Source organism: Diceros bicornis, chromosome 4 (assembly GCF_020826845.1).
Source record: "Diceros bicornis minor isolate mBicDic1 chromosome 4, mDicBic1.mat.cur, whole genome shotgun sequence".
In the NCBI taxonomy this organism is placed as follows: Eukaryota; Metazoa; Chordata; class Mammalia; order Perissodactyla; family Rhinocerotidae; genus Diceros; species Diceros bicornis.
In genome coordinates this window covers 45,546,495-45,566,246 of record NC_080743.1, presented here as the reverse complement: position 1 = coordinate 45,566,246, position 19,752 = coordinate 45,546,495, and the positions used below count along the sequence as shown (strand labels likewise).

At 46.1% G+C, this 19,752-nt stretch overlaps 1 protein-coding gene across 2 annotated transcripts in view; it reads left to right on the top strand.

The window, feature by feature from the left end:
- Positions 1 to 5,773, top strand: part of LOC131404298 (monocarboxylate transporter 1-like) — a 28,977-nt gene extending 23,204 nt beyond the window's left edge. For both annotated transcript variants that reach the window (XM_058538804.1, XM_058538805.1), the window contains exons 4-5: positions 1,235 to 2,101; positions 4,455 to 5,773. In XM_058538804.1, coding sequence (XP_058394787.1) covers positions 1,235 to 2,101; positions 4,455 to 4,732 — 1,145 coding nt within the window. In that variant the 3' untranslated portion in view covers positions 4,733 to 5,773. The remainder of the gene's footprint in view (positions 1 to 1,234; positions 2,102 to 4,454) is intronic.
- Positions 5,774 to 19,752: the final 13,979 nt, after the last annotated feature.

The following is a 19,752-nucleotide window of genomic DNA, read 5'->3' as shown; positions in this document are numbered from 1 at the left end:
TAGGCAAGATTCCAGCTCTTTAGTGGAGAGAGCAGACAATAAACAGACCAACAAATAAATGAATAAATAAAAAATAAATGAATAAATAAAAAATATGAGGTAATAATAAGGGCTTTGCAAAGACTTAAAACAGAGAGTTTTGATAGAGAAGGATTGAATGGTCCCTAAAGGGAAGGCCTCTCAGCAGTGGTGACTTCAAGTTGAGATCTGAATGATAACTAGAAGCCAGCTTTGTGAAAATCTAGGGGAACAGTTACGCTTAGCACATGTGAGACTAGACTGAGATGAGGCCAGGGAGGTAGGTAAGGGCCAAATCATGGTGCTTCCTAACCCAGAGTGCAAAGTTATGGAAGGGCAGTCATTAGAGAGAGAGAAGTGGGAGGGCATCTAAGCTGGTTTACCTTGTAGGTAAGAATGGGAGACTATTTAGGAGGTTGTTGGGATAATTACTTGTTCCAGCCCCATTGATTGAAAAATCCATTCTTTCTCTATTAATTTAAATATATCTTTTGGTTCTATTTCAGGACTTTATGCGCACTTTCATTGATCAGTTTTTCTATTTTTTAATAAGTGCCACACTGTTCTAATTACTGTAGCTGTACAATATATTTATATATCTGTTAGAGGTGGTCCCACCAATTATTTATCCTTTTCAAATATTTCTAATGCACTTGTTCTCTGGGTGTATTTTAGAGTCATTTTACCTCATTTGAAAAATAAAATACATTGACATTTTCATAGAAATTGCATTAAATTAATGGATTCACTGAGGTAGTGTTAGCATCTTGACAGTGTTGTGTTTTACTGGCCAAAAATATTTTCTTTCTCTCCTTCCCCCTCCCTCTCTCTCCCTTTTCCTCTCTCTGCCTATCCACCCCCATCTTGCTTTCTGAATTTATAATAGTTATCCTCTCTCCTTTTTGTTTTTAATTCCCTATACCTCAGGAAAGCTAAAATGATGAAATTAAACAAGGGATTTTACATTTATTATTCTTTCTGTTGCAAAAGTAAAAAATTAATGTTATATTATAAATCTAGTATTTGTTGCATAAAGAGACTTTATGTCTGTGAGCATTTATTTAATAAGAATCCATTTAATGATCTACTAGTTATAATAGCCTCTCTCATAATGATGCTTCTGACCTCTTTCCATTCAGTTTGTCTAGTTAATTAATAACAAATATGTTTCTGACATTTATTAGAGTATATGATTAGTTTTTCCTCTCTTCCCCAGGTCTTGGGCTTGCCTTCAACTTGAATCCGGCTCTGACCATGATTGGCAAATATTTCTACAAGAGGCGACCGTTGGCAAATGGACTGGCCATGGCAGGCAGCCCTGTGCTCCTCTCTACCCTGGCCCCCCTCAATCAGGCTCTCTTTGATATCTTTGGATGGAGAGGAAGCTTCCTAATTCTTGGGGGCATTCTATTAAACTGCTGTGTGGCTGGAGCCCTGATGCGACCAATAGGGCCCAAGCCAACCAATGCAGAGAAAGACAGATCTAAACAATCCCTTCAGGAAGCTGGAAAATCTGATGCAAAAAAAGGGGCAAGTGATGCAAATACAGAATTTAATGGCAGAAACCCCAAAGAGGAGAAACAATCAGTCTTTCAAACAGCTAACAAATTTCTGGACTTATCCCTGTTCACCCACAGAGGCTTTGTACTGTACCTATCTGGGAACGTGGTAATGGCTTTTGGGCTGGCTACACCTTTAGTCTTTCTTAGTAATTATGCCAAGAGTCAGCATTGCTCTAGTGAGAAGGCTGCCTTCCTTCTTTCCATTCTGGCTTTTGTTGACATGGTAGCCAGACCTTTTATGGGATTTGTAGCCAACACAAGGTGGATAAGACCTCGAGTTCAGTATTTCTTTGCTGCTTCTATCGTTGCAAATGGAGTGTGTCATCTGCTAGCACCTTTATCCTCCAGCTATATTGGGTTCTGTATCTATGCGGGATTCCTTGGATTTGCATTTGGGTGGTTTAGCTCCGTATTGTTTGAAACATTGATGGACCTTGTTGGGCCCCAGAGGTTCTCCAGCGCTGTGGGATTGGTGACCATTGTGGAATGCTGTCCTGTCCTCCTGGGGCCACCACTTTTAGGTATAGTATGTCTTCCTACTTCTGAGGATCTGTTAACGTAAAACACGCATAGAAGATTGGGAAGGTGATAGAAAGCAGAGATCAGTGAGCTGCGTGATGGCGGAGAGCAAGTCTTTCTCATTTCTGTACCCTCGGTGCTGGTGCAATGCTTGGCACAGCATAATTCAAAAACTGTTATAAACTTAACTATTTATTAAAATAACTTTTTATGATCATAAAACTAACATGTTTATTATAGAAAAATGTATAATATACACTCCACCTTTGAAATACTGTTGGTGATTTCATTTTAATTATGGAATTTATCTCAGTAGTAATATTTAAAGTAATAACAATAGCTACCAGGTGAGGGCTCGGGTGTACCAGGGACTGTCCTAATCATTTTACGTATCCTGTCATATCTCACACGTCTCTGTGAGGTAAGACTGTTATTGTCTCCACTTTATAAATGAAGAAATAGAGGCTTCTAAAAGTGAAATAACTTGCCCAAGATCACACAGCTAGTAAGTGACCATAACACTCGATGAATTATTCTCTAAGAATACCAAATTGTTTACATTTAAAAATTATTATTAATACAAATTACAATAATAATTTGGACTTCGCCTGGATATGACTCCTGCTTTTGAGATTATGCATTATAAGGGAAGGAAGGATACATAAAAGAAGATCCACTACTGACTTTTCCCAACTTCCCCACCCTCTCTCCTCCCTATACCCGATAAGATTCCAAGTCCTGTCAGTTTTCACCTCCTAAATCTCTTCCTAATCTGCCCATTCTCTCCATCACACCGCCCCCCTTCTCCACAGCTCCTGTCTCCTACCTGGGCTGCTCCTAACAGTAGCCTTCTAACTGGTTTACCCATATCCGCTCTAGCTGTTCTTCAGTCTCTAAGGGCTCTCCAGTTCAGAACTCTTAGAATGTTCTTAGAACTCTCCAGTTGCTTGCATTGTTCACAGGGTGAAGATCAAATTCCCTAATGTGGCCTACAAGGCCCTGCAGGGCCTGGCCCACCTCTCTCTCCTGCCTCATTTCCTACCACTCCCCTTTTGCTGTCTCTGCTCCACACCCCTCACACCCTGTGCTTCCTCCTACCACCTGCCTTTGCACTTGCCCTTCTCTGCCTGGATTCTTTTCCCATCCCCTTTCTCCTAGATGACTCCTATCCTCCTGTAAGTCTCAGCTTAGTTTACACTTTAAGAGAAGCCTTCCTGACCCTGCGTACTGGTCCCAACCCCCTATTTTCTGTTTTCAAACCCTCCTTGTAGCCTTTGTCACAGTTGGTGTAAGAATTTGATTAACATTTTTCTTCTCCACTGAACTGTGAATGTTATCTCCTTTGCTCACCCTTATCCTCAGGGGCCTAGCAGAGCCAGTGATGGTGTTTGTAGAGCTCAATAAATATAGCTGAGTGAACCATGCCCTGAGTTAGAAAACCATGTAGAATCATATTTGAATTGGTTATATTAAGTCCTTCATGGATGTAGGTTAGGGTTTTCCAGAGTTTATTCCTTGAGATACCAATTTGATGAGATGCTATTTACTGTAACAAGGATTGATGGCCAAAAAAAGTTGAGAAACACCAAGTTAAATAAGTTCCCTTACTACCAGACTTCATAAAGCCTTTAATAGAGGATAACATAATATGTCATTTCCCAAACTTATTTGACTCTGGAAACATTAGGGAGGTATCCTGTAGCAAAGAGGTTAAAGGTGCAGGCTTCGGAGTCAGACTTCCTCATTTAAAGCCAAGCTATTTCGTGTACTAGCTTTGTGACTTTGAACAAGTTACTTAAGTTTTCTGTACTTCAGTTTTTAAGTTATACAATGAGAATGATGACAGCATCTGCCTATTATGAGAATTAAGCACTTAGAATGGTGGAAACATGTTGCTGTCAGTTAATTTTTTAGTATAGGACGAGTGTTCACAGGAATGCTTTTTGGGAAATGCTGATGTCAGAGGAAGAGCATTGGTCTGGAATAGCTCTGTTCCCTTGGGCAAGACTCCTAAACCTCTTTTGAGCAACAAATTTTTCCACTGTGTATTGAAAGAATTGATTCTAGGTGATATCTAGTTCTTCACCAATTCAAATTTGCCCAGATTTTATTATTTCTGAGTTGCTAAAAATAACAGAATATGCAAGGCCATCCAAAATCATTGTGACATCATAAACAAAAGATCAGATCATTTTTAGAAATTCCTTTTTAGACTATTTGTAGTTTGTCATTTGTGGGCTCTTTGAGGGTTGGGTTGACATCTTCTTTCTGAGTGGATCCTTAAGCTTTATTTGGGAAAGGATATACTTGTCTACTTTTACCTGCATAACTTTTTTTTTTTTTGGAACTCTTTAGGTCGTCTCAATGACATATATGGAGACTACAAATACACATACTGGGCATGTGGCATAATCCTAATCATCGCAGGCATCTATCTCTTCATTGGCATGGGCGTCAATTATCGACTTCTGGCAAAAGAACAGAAAGCAGAGAAGAAGCAGAAAAAGGAAAGTAAAGAGGAGGAGACCAGTATAGATGTTGTTGAGAAACCAAAAGAAGTTACCAATGCAGCAGAATCTCCAGAGCAGAAAGGCACAGAAGGAAGCCCCAAAGAGGAGGAGAGTCCAGTCTGAAACCATAGATAAACAGAGGAGATTTGGACCAAAGACACTTGAAAAATTCTACTGAACCACGTTCTACTAGTGGTGCTTACCACAGACAGTGGACATTTGTGTGGAAGTCACACCAGGTGTTTGCTGATAGAAATTTTATTTCATTCTTTTATAGCAGTCGTAATAAATATGTCACATCCTTTGGGGACAGGGGATTTGCAAAAGATGACAGAAGGAAATAGCTTCTATTTGAAGTCATATTTATTAAGGTATACTTTACATACAGTACAAATCCCTTTTATAAGAGTAAAGTTTGATGAATTTTGACAAAGTATTTAGTCAAATAACTACCACCCCAATATAGAACATTTCGAACAGCCAAAATAATTCCCTCCTGCCCCTTTGCAGTTAATTCCCTTCCCTTACCTCCAGCCTCTGGCAGCCACTGATCTGATTTCTGTCCCCTATAGTTTTACCTTTTCCAGAATGGAATAAATGGAATCACATAGTATGTAGCTGGCATAATAAGAAATATAGGGGCCAGCCCCATGGCCTACTGGTTAAGTTCGGCGCACTCCACTTCGACGACCCGGGTTTGGTTCCCAGGGGCAGACCTATGCCACTCATCGGCAGCCATGCTGTGGCAGCAACCCACATACAAAATAGAGGAAGATTGGCACGGATGTTACCTCAGGGCGAATCTTCCTCAGCAAAAAAAAAAAAAAGAAAAGGAAATATAGTTGGTCTTTGTCTCTTAGTTCCTGGTACACAGCTTCTGAAATCCTTGGATTCTCTGGAGTGCTAAGTGTCCTTTACATGCTAATTAGATGACTGGTGGCTGGGATCCCCAAGACAGCTTCAGGACAGGGCCTGGTCTCCAGGAAGACGAAGGCGTGAGGAGACTTTCAGCCATACCCCATGACCTCTGGGGAGAGGTGAGGGGCTAGAAGTTGAGTTCAATCACTAACAGACAATGATTTAATCAATCATGCCTATGTAATGAAACCTCCGTAAAAACCCTAACTACAGAGTTCCAAGAGCTTCCTGGTTGGTGAATACATTGAGGTGAACCACGTTCTCTGAGTGTACTCAGAGAGGGCATGGAAGCTCCATGCCACTCCTCCCCACCATATCTTGCCCTATGCATCCTATGCATCTCTTCCGTTTGGCTGTTCCTGAGTTGTATCCTTTATAATAAATTAGTAAACGTAAGCAAAGTGTTTCCCTGAGTTCTGTGATCCATTCTAACAAATTATCAAACCTGAGGAAGGAGTCGTGGGATCTCCCAGTTTATAGCTGGTTGGTCAGAAGTACAAGTGGAAGCCTGGGACTTGTGACTGGAATCTGAAGTGAGGGCAGTCTTGTGGGACTGAGCCTTTAAGTCTGTGGAATCTGACACTAACTCTGGGTACTTAGTGTCAGAATTGAATTGAACTGTAGGACACCACGTGGTGTCTGGAGAGTTGGAGAAGTGCTTGTTGGTGTAGAAAAAATTTGCTTTCAGAAGTGTTGTGAGTAAAAACAGTTTGGAGTAGCCTTCTGTGTCGGGCTTTTTTCACATAGCTTAATGTTTTATGACTCATCCATGTTGTGTTTATAAGTTGTCCATTGCTTTTTATTGCTGAGTAGTATTTCTTTGTGTGGATGTACCATAATTTGTATATCCATCCACCAATTGATGGACATTTGGGTTTTTTTCACTTTTTGGCTATTATAAATACAGCTGCTGTAAACATTCACACAGAGGTCCGTGTCGGCATATGCTTTCGTTTCTCTTGGGTAAATGCCTAGGATTGGGATTGCTGGGTCATATGGCAAGTGCATGTTTAACTTTGTAAGAAACTATCGAACTATTTTCCAAGTGGCTATACCATTTTGTAATCCGACTAGCAGTGTATGAGAATTCTAGCTGTTCTGCATCCTTGTCAGCACTTGGCATTGCCAGTCTTTCTAACTTTACCAATCTAATAGGTATGTATTATGTGGTTTTAACTTACATTTCCCTAATGACTAATGATGTTGACCATATGGTCAAAAGTATATATAATATACTCTCAGGGGAAAAAAAGGGAAGGAAGTACACAGGAAATTCCAACCATACTCTTATTGGGATAGTGACTTTTTTTCCTATATTCCAGCTTTCTTTAACATGAATGTGATTGTTACCTTTCCACTAATAACAGAGGAAAAATGAGTAGATTTGAAACAGAAGAGTTCTGATAAGAGGAACTTATCTCCTAAGAAAATAAAGCTAATGATTATTATAAGCAGATATTTATTTATTAATTTTTGCTTCTTCAAGAGTTGCATTCTGGTGAAAGGGAGGTGAGTGTGACATGGAAGTCAAGAGCACGGAGCACAAATGGCCTCAAGTCATGATTTTGCTAGTACAGGACAAAAGCGGTGGCATGTAGAGAGTCCATGGGCTGCCAGCACCTCCTTCCTGGACACAGTGCTCTTGGGGACAGCTTTCCTGTGGTTCCCCTTCTGATCATCATTCAGCTGCAAGTGAATGTTTAACTCAGGAAGTCAAAGCATTCAGTATTTACCCACGTCACAGTGTTATGGTTGTTCTGGAACGTTATTTTACTGAGATCAGCATCAGAACAAAATACAGTGATGTCACAAAAAGACAGGGTGATGTTGGCCAAAGGAGGAAGTCTACCTTTCCCACATTCATTCAACAGGTATTACTGACACACAATGCCAGTTCTAAGCACTGAAGATTCATTAAGGAGCAAAATACAACTGTCTGTGTTCCACTATTCTTACTTTCCAGTAGGGAAAGACAGTCAACAGTAAGTTATAAAGAAAACAGCAGTTTTTAGAATAGAGCAATGGCTATAAGATCAGGCTTCATTAATTCATTCATCTAGACAGTATTCTTTGGATCATCTTCTATGTGCCTGATTCGTTTGATGGATGGAGGGGATATAACAGGGAACAAAATCCAGTTCCTGGCACCCACAGCTTCTAGTCTAGTGGGAGGACTATAGTAAGTGCTGTGAGGGGGAGCACATAAAAAGGCAGCTATGGGGTCAGCCTGGTGGCATAGTGGTTAAGTTCACTTGCTCCACTTTGGCAGCCTGGGGTTCGTGGGTTTGGACCCGAGTGCAGACCTACACACCGCTCATCAAGCCATTCTGTGGTGGCATCCCACATACAAAATAGAGGATGATTGGTGCAGATGTTAGCTCCGACAATCTTCCTCACCAAAAAAAAAAAAAAAAAAGGCAACCAACTCAATCTTGGGAGGGCCTAAAAAAGTCTAAAAGTATATTCTTGAGCAAGTTAGTTAAGTTCTCTGAGTCTCATAAAATAAGCATAATTGTTGTGAGGATTAAAGGTGAAAGTTCACAGCATATTGTTTTAAAGTCATTTTAATAATGAAATTGGAATTTACTCACACCCTACAGTGCAATGAGGGAAGTGTCAGTATGTTTCATCATTAACCAGAACAACAATGAAAAAGACCTGCTGGTAACGTTTACATAGTTATTCACGGTTTACAGAGTCCTTTTACATACAATTTATCATCCAATCCACGCAAAACCCCAGGGAGGTAGGTATAATTAAAAACAATGACCCCTCTAAATGCACTGTGGTATCCTCCATTGGGTCCTAGAACTAAAAAAATGGGCATAAACAGAAAAACTGGTCTGTAGTTTAGTGAATAGGATTGTCCAATGTTAACTTCTTAGTTTTGACAAATGTACCATGATTATGATAGAGACTAACATCAGAGGAAGTTGGGTGAAGAGTATATAGGAACTCTGTGTACTTTTTCTGTAAATCTAAAATTCTACAATAAAAAGGAAAAAAAAAAAAACACAACACTGACCCCTTAGCTGGGCCTTCATCCTAGCAGGTCCCCTACTGTCAGAAGAGCACAAAGCAAGAGCATTACAGCCCACTGGCTAGAGCTGAAGGTGGTGCTGGATGGAAGCTCTGGAAACAAATACAAGAATGGAAGAGGCCGAATCCTGGGTAATCCTGAAAGGTGAATAATGGCCAAACCAGTCACTTGGGTCCTGCACCAAAAAAAGATGATTCCTGGTCCCCAACGAATTCACAGTCTGGTTTATAATCCTCTTCCTCGGCATTGGAATTCATAATGTGATGTTTTCACTTGTGGATTTCCTGTCCTAATATGCTCTGCTGTTTCAAGAATTAAAGGAGCTTGCATTTGCTGAGCTCACTCCGTCTGGGTCCAAGGAGGAAGTGGCCAGCAGCCATTAAGAAGCCCGGAGAGGAGGTGACCTGGGATTAAGTCACTTGGTGTGCTGACAATCTGTATATGTATAATTAAGAGAAGTTCATCCTACGGTGTTTTTCTCTTGTTGCTGTGTTTTATTCTCTGTGCCCCACGCCCAATTTCTTTTTTTTTTTTGGGGGGAAAAAAAGAAAAGGGCCTGAGTGCTTTTCCAACCACAATTTTGAATGCTTTTCACATGTGAGACTATGGAGAGCAACCATTGCCCCAGTCCTAGAACTGTGTAAATTCTAAGCATTATCAGTGTTCTCAGATGCTAAGGGTAAACACTAACCTTGGGCCTGCAAGGGGTAGTTTTATGAGCCAGAAGCTTTAGATGCTCCTAAACTCTGCATATTTCTCTTCATTTACCACCACAGGTGGTTCTGCCTCCACATCCCCCCACCCACCCTCTTCTCCTGTTTCCCTGCCACTGCCTTGGGTCAGGCTCTCCCACTACCTTATAGGGTTTCCCGAAATAGCCTTCTAAGGAACCCCAACCTCGTGTCTCGCTCATCACTTCCAATCTATCCTCAACACTGCCACTGTCAAAGGACATCCATTAAAGTGTTAAAACATGACCGTCCTACAAATATATAATGAGCATGTGACGAAGATTTACTTACCTCATTAATGAAGAAACAGTAAATCTAGTTCAAAGGAAAATTCAAGAAACTAAATATTTATATTATTGAAAGACAGAATGCTGAAATAAGATTGCAAAGTTATAGATCCAATAAAACTAACTTTTGCTCTTTCACATATTTACAGTCCTCACCCGGTACCTTCACTCCTAGGTCTCTAGATCTGAAGCCACGGGCGAGGTCCTCCTCCTGCCTAGGCCGCCTCACGTTTATGGCTTCTCACTTTAATTGGCTACTCTGACGCCTGACATCTGAGCTCTCTGTCTCCTAGCTCAGCTGAGCTCCCGACAGGGTTATGTGTTTTACTGGACAAGGGGTCATTTGCATCTCTGCAAGGCAAAAACGTACAAGTGAACACATAACATCCCAGAGCCTGGGCCCTAAACAATAGTAAATAGACAGTAAAAGTTTATTCTCCTAGATTCTAGAACCTAGGGAATGAAATAATCTGTGGGCGAGTCCAATAGATAAGGCCAGTAGGACTTTGAAAGGACACATAATCATCCTTTGCCCTATTTCTCAGTTTTAGATAATTTAGTGTAACACTGCCAAAAAGAGGTACTATTGCAACGTTGTCACTTAACTTCTGGCTCACCATGCTGGCACGGCACAGTGCAGCAGCCAGACTCACATGTGGCCATAGCTTCCACCACAGCTCCTCCAAGTCCCGGGCTAACTACTTTTGCAGCTCCGTGCCCAAGGGCACCGGCTTCCTCTGCAGGTCATTTGGCCCTTTGAGATCGGAGGCAGTAAGGGATAAACACGGGTTCTAGCTTGTCCTTACAGGGCTGGTTGTCCTTGTTCTCCCCGACTTCACTTCCAGCTTTTCTTCCCAACTACTGCCCCTGCAGGTCGACAGCAATTCCAGGCTCACACCAGATGCAGGGGCAACAACCTTCCGTAGAATTCATCACCAGGTCCCACAATTACATAAGGTCTAATTCCTATAATAAATTGCTTATTTCATATCATTCTTAGTGATTCTGCTCTCTGCACAATCCTGACCGATACATTCCTCAACTTTCTTCAATGGCCCTTTTTAGATCCCCATTTCGCATGGCTAGAGTGCAGTGGTTATTAAGAGAATGAGCCTTGATGTTAAATTCCAGCTCAGACCTTCCCACCTCTGAGTCCCCAGGCACATTATTTAACTTCTCTAAGCCTCAGTTTCCACATCTGTAAAATGGGAATAATAATAGAACTCCCTCATAAGGTTGCTATGAGGAGTAAATAGGTAATAGCAGTAGAATCCTTAGCACAGTCCCTGACCCAGTATAAATACTCAATAAATACTCACTGTTATCCTTACCTCTAGCATCAATAGCTGTTATCACATTGACTGGCTTTTATGAACCACCATCATCACACTCCAGATTGTGAATTTCTTGAGATAATGAGCAAAGAGAGATCTCTTGATTGGAGGGCTGGGGAAGTTTCCTGAAAGAGGTGACATTTCAGCCACGACAATTCAGCCCTGACTTGCTGGATTGGGGTGGATAGATAAGGGGAAGGATGGCATTTATCCTGGAGAAGAAAAAAACAGAGATGGATGTGTAGAGACCACCAGTAGAACCAAGTAGCTTTGAAATTGTATAAATTATCTTAATTGAGTGAGCAAGTGTTAATAGACCATGCGTCAAGCCCTGGGCTAGGCTAGGAGGATAGAATGTTGAATAAGAAGCTTTCTGTTTATTGGGGGCAATAAAAGGAAATCAATGCTTATAACACAATGTGATGAGGGCCCTAAAAGCGCAGGAGCTGAAATTCACAGACTCAAAAGTGAATCAAGGGCAGTGGGCTTCCCAAGCCCAGGTCTGATGAAGGGTAGAAAACACAGGACATCCCTGTGGGCCTACAGGCCACCTCACAGACAGGAGGAAAGAAGCATCTGTGTTGACTGCCCCTGTCAGACTCTCCAGCCCCGACTCCCTCCTCCCTCCCTTTTGGGTGAACGTGAGTTAGCATTGAGTAGGAAGAGAGTGTCCATGTTCCCTGAGCCGACTCTCCAGGAATTAAGGTCCTGATTATAGAAGAGGCTGGAGTGACACATCTAAAGTTACTGAGAGGAAAATGGTGTTCACCTGCCTGAAGGAATGTGTGGAAAGGGGACTAGGCAACAAGGCAACACGGGAAAGCGCTCTTGGAATGTGAGCTCCTGAGGCAGGGACTTGAGGCATCTGAAGACTCATCTCTGGTATGCAGTCAAGGGCTGGGCTGTGGTGGGACTCATGTTTGCTGAATGTATAAAATAATGAAGGAAGACTCCAGAGATGGATCTGTCCAGGGAGAGGGGACTGGCACACAGCTGCCCTGCTCAGCGACCTCAGATGTAGTCAGCCAAATGCTAGTGTCCTTTAAACACTTGAAGCATCCACCAACTCCTTTAGATTTACCTTTCTCCCCACCGCACGGCACTTGTCTCACCTCCCCCCACCCGTAGTTCTATCAGCGAAGGAGAGAGAATGCTCAGCATGCAGAAAGGACATTCCGTCCAGATGACTGATAGCCTCCTCCAAGAACTCACTGCTTGGTAAGGTGGGGGATAGCCTCAGGTGAGCGAATGATCAGTGTCCATCAGGCTCCCAGGCTCCATTCAACCCCAACATACTGACAAGACCAAACCACTCTGAGTTCACCAAGGTGATGCCACCTAATTTGGCCTCCTGACCCATGGGCCTGTGACACCATCACCTCACCATCACCTCTTTTTGATTTTACACTGATCACTGAAGTGTTTCTCCAAACCCTGCTGATCTGCTCCAACCATGGGAGGTGACTGATGGGGTACCCAGACAGCTTGGCTTTCTTGGCAGCCTCCCGGCCCCACACTTGCCATCTGGGTCAGCCCCAGCCTCTGGGACAGTCCCCAGGAACCCGAGCTGCTTGTGCTTCTCAGGAAGGGACAGACACCTTGGGAACCTGCTCAGGACCTGCCACGGGAGTCAGTCCAGCCCTCTGCCTGAAAGCTTGCTGAGCCTCCTGCCACACCTGACACACATCAACACCTAGTCCCCGAGGCAAGATGGTGGGGTGGGCTCTGGGCTCAGAAAGACCTGGTTCAGAGCCTGACTCTACCCCTCACTGGCTATGTGGCTCTGGGAAGATCACTTCACTTCTCTGTGCCTCAGTTTCCTCATCTGTAAAATAAGGATAATAACAGTTGTACCAGCCAGAGTTCAGTACAGGAAATAGGAACCACTCGAGGTACTTTTAGCACAAAGTGATTTGATACAGGGGGCTAGGTGCTTATGGGATGGTTGGAGTGGCTGCAAGGGGGAGAGGAAGAGGTAAGGCTGAGTCTCTAGAGGATCTGCTCCCTCGCCTGGGCAGGAAAGGAAGGTGCCACTGGCACTACTGAGTTCCGGGATACACGGACATGGCCGTGATCCAGGGAGCAGGCAGGGCCTCCACTGCTGCTGCTAGGGGTGGGGACTGCACACTGGACACGCTGCAGGAAAAAATGCACGTCTGCATGACCCTGCTTGCCAGAAGAGAGCGGCCAAAGCAGCAGGAAGGTGGCCTCTCGCTCCCTTCCACCTTCCAAATCCCATGTGAGGGTCTAAGGTTGGATCACAATAGGCACCCACCACTCTTGAAGGTCTGGAAAACATAGCTTTAGCTTTCTGCCTCCAAAGGACAGGAAATAGGTGGGAATGGATGCTGGATGCTACTCAGCCACAGGGGGATTAACTGTGTTCACGCCTGGAGAGCACTCACATTCTGGCACACAGCCCATGCCGAATGCAGGCGGGCTCTGGTGGACGTTACAGTGGTTATGGTTACATGCCTCCTGTGTGCCAGCACCCAGCCAGGCCCTCAGAGACACAACAGCCAACAAGACAGGGCCCTCCCCTGAAGAAGTGATGACACTCCAGGGGGAACATAAACTGGAACCATAAAGGAAAGTGGTCAACGTAAAAGTGAGTCATAAAAGCACAGAGAGGGGCCCCTAGGCCAGTCTTGGGTGGAGGAAACAAGGGAAAACACACCTGGTAGGCTGGGGACAACCTGTAACTCTGGGCACTCAGCCTGGGGTGGTGCCCACCCACAGGATCCCTGCCCCTGGACAGAGTTCACAGAAGGCCCCTTCCCTCCCGTCAACCTTACGGCCTAGATGTAATTCAATTTATAAGCATTTACAATGTACCAGACACCAGGGAGGCTTCACCCAGCCACACCTAAGGGGGAAAGTTTTGGTGGGCAGCTGCAGAAGTTCTATGGCTGGGACAGATGAGGGGAGAAGGAGGGGATAGAAAAAGCTACTGACAATTTCTCTGCCTCATGGCCCTCGCTCCTCCCCTGAGCAGTAAGGTCAGCGGGCCATGGGCATGCCCCATCGTGCACAAGTGAGAGAGACTCTCCAGATGCCTGGCCCCCCACTCCCACCTGGCTGCCACCCCCAACACACACAAAAACCACACTGCATAATCACAACACAAAACTCCCCACACAGGCAGCCCTGACATACATATGCACGAATTCCTCAGGGCCTGAAAGCCGGCTGTATTTCCAGTTGCCAGAGGGACCTAACACAGACCTTCTTCAAGGCCTGACCACACAAGAAACCTGGAAAAAGGGCCAGTCTGTGGGCAGTCAGGACCTCTCCTCCCTACCCTCCCCCGCAGAAGGCCTCCTCCCGGTCTTCCCTCCTTTGCAGCCACCCCCATGCTGGATGTGGCAGTGTGGGGCGCCCTCGTGTGGGCCATAGCGGCCCTGCAGCCTCGCCGCCAGGATCCCAGGCTGCCCTCCCCTCCCCCGCACCCCCCCGCATCCCCTCCTCCCAGAGCCCTGGGCCCCCCGTTCCACAGGTGTGCCACTGCCCACTCATACTACTCCAGCTGGCCTGCCTCCAACCAAGATCCTTTCCTTCTTTTACCTCTGAATAATTTCCCACTTATATTTTAAAATTCAATATTCAAAGAGTACAGATTAAAAAGAAAAGAGTATGTATTAGTTGTCCAACCCTGTGTAACTACCCCCAAAGTATAGCAGCTTAAAATAGCAAACATTTATTATTCCACACAGTTTCCAAGGATCGAGAATCCAGGAGCAGCTTAGTTGAGTGGCTGTGGCTCAGGGTCGCTCACACAGTTGCCGTCAAGATGTTAGCTAAGACTGCAGTCATCTTAAGGCTGGGGTGGATCCACTTCCAAGCTCACTGCACGGAGCTGTCGTCCCCAGGAGTCCTTAGTTCCTTGCCACTGGAGCCTCCCCATCAGGCTTCAAAGAACATGGCAGCTGCCTTTCCCCAGGGCAAATGACCCCAGAGAAAGAGAGCAAGAGACACCAAAATAGAAGCCACAGTATCTGTTAAAACCTAATCTCAGAAGTGACATACCATCACACCTGCCATAGTCTATTGATCACACAGGCCAACCTGGTACAGTGTGGGAGGGAACATGAATTCCAGGAGGTGGGGATCATTGGGGTCCTCCTTAGAGGCTAGCTTCCACAAAACATATTTTTAAAAATATTAGTTATAGGCCATTTGTGACAGCATGGATGGACTTTGAGGGTATTATGCTAATCGAAATAAGTAATAGGGAGAAGGTCAAATATCGTATCATCTCACTCATAAATAGAAGATAAAAACAACAACAAACGTATAGAGACAGAGATTGGATTGGTGGTTACCAGAGGGGAAGCAGGGAGGGAGGAGGTGAAAGGGGTGATGAGGCACATGTGTGTGGTGACGGATTGTAATTAGTCTTTGGGTGGTGAACGTGATGTAATCTACACTGAAATCGAAATTTAATGATGTACACCCAAAATTTATATAATGTTATAAACCAATGTTACCACAATAAAAAACATATTAGTTATAAAACAAAATATGATAAACACCCATGAACCCACCACTCACACAAGAACTAGAACATCATATATTCCCTTTCATCTACCCTCTGTCTCTCTGTGTAAACCATCTTGAATTTTGTGTTTGTCATTCTTTTGCTTTTTAAAAAGTTTTGCCACGTAGGTACATATGCCTAAATAATCTGTTTAGTTTTGCTTTTTTGATCTTTACAGAAATGATTGGTTGTTGGTAGTCAGGTGGTGGTCCCTCCTCCAAGCTTCTACATAACTCTTCTTTTCCCTCCTGTTCTCTCCTTTGGAGGGGACAGCTACTTCCTGCTTCTTATTTTTGGGTTACTTCGGCATTCTTTTGTTATCCATTCTCCATTGACGGACGTTCCACTCCTTTGCCATTTGAATAATGATGCTAAGCCCCTTTGGTATATCTGTCCTGGGACACATGTGCAAGTTTCTCCACATATACACCTAAGCATGAGATGCTGGGTCCTAGGATATGCAAACATTCCATTTTACAAGATAACGTCAAATTGTTTCCCAAAGTCGTTTACACTTCACACTCTTACCTACAACTTATACAAAATCCTGTTGATCCACATCCTCTCCCTGAGGTGCGTGTGGTGGGGAGGTGGACCCAGGGGCCTAGGAAAGGAGGGAGGCTGAGGGGTGCAGAGGCTGGCAGTGCGAGGACCTACACACCCATGGACCCCGGCCCAACTCAGCCAGAGGAGCCGGCAGGCCCCCAGGAAGCATTCGGCTGGCCCCTCCTGAGGAAGACTCAGAGGGGTATACCTTTGCACCTGGCTGCTCCTGTTGGTCCACAGAAAACCATTTATGCCCTCCTAGTTGTAAGGATTGCAGGTTATGAGGACTTCATGAGTGTCCTAACGAAGAGTCCCATTGTGCACAGCAGACCCTCACTATAGCATCCTTCTTTTCTTCCCCACTCCTTCCCACACTGAAGCCACTTCTTTGGGAAAGTGGAAGTAAATGAAAGAAACAAACTCCCAAGCAAACCACTGTGCTCTGGGCGCCATCATCATTAACAGAGCATTGCTTAATTGCTTACCCACAGAAAGGAAAAGTTAATTACCTACCATGGAAATTTTAAAAAGGAAACCTGAGTTTAAATTTTAATTATGGCCCCTGCATGGTGGGAACAGGAATGAGCTGGTTTCTCTTGGATCATCTAATTGTTGGCAATGAAAGTGAGGGCCTCTGACCCCTGGGCAGTCCCTGCTCCCACCACCTCCCTCCCAGACCTCTAGCCGGACCTCCTCTCAGAGGAGACAGAGAAGAGGAACATGGAGGGGGCAGACCACTCCCTCCCAGGGCTCTGGCCGTTGCCCCTTAGGGAGCTGCTTCAGTGCAAAGATTCAGAAACACAGGACAGGGTCCACTGCCTCAAATCCACTCTTCTTGCCTGGCTCACTGCTGCTGAAAATGTCACCACAGGAATAGTGGTAGATGGCGTGATGTGCTGCGACACAGACCCCTCTCCAGGAGTGCAAGACACTCTCCCCAGCCTCTGGGATTGCTGCCAGCAGGCAGCCTCAGCTGCCAGCCCCTTCCAGATTGCCCTAGGTCACACCGTCTTCCCAGGCCAGCCTCCACCCAGTGACGGATCAACATGGGGTATAAAGGCCCAGCATTGTCCCCTTGATTTGGGTCAACGCTGAAAGTCATTTCGGCTCCCGTGCTTCTGGCAGGGTTGGCTGGGGCTGTTGTTCAGACCGCAGTGCAGCTCATCTCTCCCTCTGACTAATCCTGCTGCTGTCCTTTCTCTTCCACAGGTGATAATCCCAAGAGAACTCCCTAGCAAATGTCCTGCAGGCTTAGCTCCATCTCAGAGTCTGCTTCTTGGGCATCCCAACTTGTGACGGAGATTTAAATTCGGCGTTGTTAAAAATTTACATTTTACAGAGACATCAAATTAAGGGAACATCAGAAGGCATCTGGCCCAGCCTCCTCCCAATACAGCAATGCATTTAGCATCTGACCCAGCTAATGAGGCCCTGGCTTGAATGCTGACCACAACGGGGGCTCATCATCTCACAGAGCGGCCCTTTGGGTGCCTGGACAGCTGGGACTGCTAGAAGGCTCTTCTCATGCTGGTCAGCTCCTGCTAGGCAGAGCTACAAAGCAAGGGACAACGTGGGTGCCAGGACTGTGCCAGGCTGTGAGGAACATAGGATGGTGCAGATTCTATCCCAGCCTTCGGGACAGACCAGGACCAGAGTGAGGATATGGGCAGGGCCCTGGCTCCCAGTGCTCTCTGCAGTCCTGAGGATGCACACTTGACACACATTCGAAGTTCTGCACCATCCTCTGGAAGATGGAGCACAGACACACAGTGGGACAGTCACCTGATGGCCCCGACACTTTGCCTCTGCAAGCAGCCTGGTCACCAGCTGGCTATGCCAGATATTTCCAGGTGCTTTTGTAAGCCCAGTCCCCACCTGGGGCTCCTCTGAGGGCATCCCCAGCCTGAGCCTGGGCCTCCCTTTCAGCAGCCTAGGTCTCCAAGCTGGGGACCAATTAAGCTGAGGTTGTGTCACCCCCTGTGTGGTAGAAAAGGCCACTGGTCTGCTAAAGAATGAGCCAGCGCCCAGGGACTCCCTGGATGACGCCTCTGACCAAGCCAGCTCTAGGGCCCTGTTGTTGCTCTGGCCCCGGGCACAGCTAGATGGTGCTGTCCCATCACGGCCAGCACCTGCTCTTGCCTGACCAGCCAGCTCACCTGCAACCACCCACGTGACTACATGCTTGCAGAGGGGTCTGCACACCGTTCCTGGACCGCAGCCCTAGGCCTTTACTGAAGCCATGGTCACCGCCCTTTGGAAACACTGCCCACCCCTTCCTCAGGGCTCAGAGCAACACTTGATCATTCAACAAGTATTTACTGAGTTCCTACTATGTGCAGGGCTCTATGCCAGGTGCAGGAGATGTAGTACTGCAGACACTTGCCTGTTCTGCCTGGAGGTGACCAACTAACAGGGGAGACAGAAATAAACGTAAACTCACACATTCGGGAAGTGCCCCAACGCACCAGGATAGGACGCAGGTGTGTGTGGGGGACATGTTGGACAGACCCCGCTGCCCTGCTCTGAGAGAAAGCAGCTCTGCACTGAGGTTGGAAGGAACGGTCAGAGAGTTCACCAGGCAGAGGAGACAGGGTGGAAGGGGCTCCTGGAAGGTTGGGAAGCAGGGAGGAGCCCTCCTTGAGGTCCCGGGGCTACACACCTGGCCCAGAGTCTGGGCGGTGGTGAGGGCAGCCCAGCTCTCTAGAGGATTGAGCCCTGAATGAGGAATCCAGTCCCAGAGTCCAGGACGAGCTGCACCAGAACCTGTGTGTCTCGGCTTTCTTAGGGGTCAAATGGAGTTTGAGACTCCAGCCCCTTCTGCAGCCCTGAGAAATGGACGCAACATTCTCCACTCTCAAGTGAGCACATGGAGACCCAGGGGGAGCCCCTTGCAGGAGACCAGAGGGCAGAACTGAGAACAGAGCCCAGCACTCCTCTCCTGGTCTCTCAGCTGCGTCGGGCTCTGGGACCCCCAGAGGTTTCACCAACTTCATGGGGCGGCGGGAGAACCGAGAGTCAAATGATGGACGTCATGGGAAACGTGCCATGACGTCGCGTGGCAGTCATGGGAAAGGACGTGCCTGACAATGGCATGGGCTTTGTTTTGTCCTGGGACGGGGTCACTGGGCTGTGCTGGGAGTGAGAGGATCTGGATCCGAGACCACCAGCTGTGACAAAACCCTGTGAGCTTGGGCAAGTGGGAGGCTGCACTTGCTGGGAAGAAATTTCTTTGATTCCATTGTGGAAAAAGAGAGAAGGGTACAGATTTAAACTGCATCAGGAGAGATTCAAGTTATACACATGGAGGAACATCCAGGCTGAGGGTGGAGAGAAGGAAAGGGCACAGAGGCATCTGCCAACTTCGCAGTCATCTCCAGCTCTCAGGCAGGAAAAGTGGGAAGGGCTCAGGGTGGGCACCAGTGGCATCCAACACGCTCAGTGATGCTGACTGAGGCTGGCCAGGCCATTTAGGGGGAGAGCAGGGGTTGAGGAAACAGACCCTGAGGGGCCAGGAGGGTTGAGAGCTGCCCAGAAGAGCAAAATGAGTGCTGGCTGTGGGGAGGGTGGAGGGGTGGAGGGGTGTGAGCCAGATGGCAGCTTTCTACAGGCTGGGCCCAGGGGCAAGGCAGGGAGGGGAGGGGAGGGCAGGACTGTGGGCTTGTTGGCTGCAGGACCCACAAACAAATGTGTGTGAAGGAGATGGAAAGAAGCAGGCTGGAGTCCCCTGAGCCACACATAGCAGAACACTTC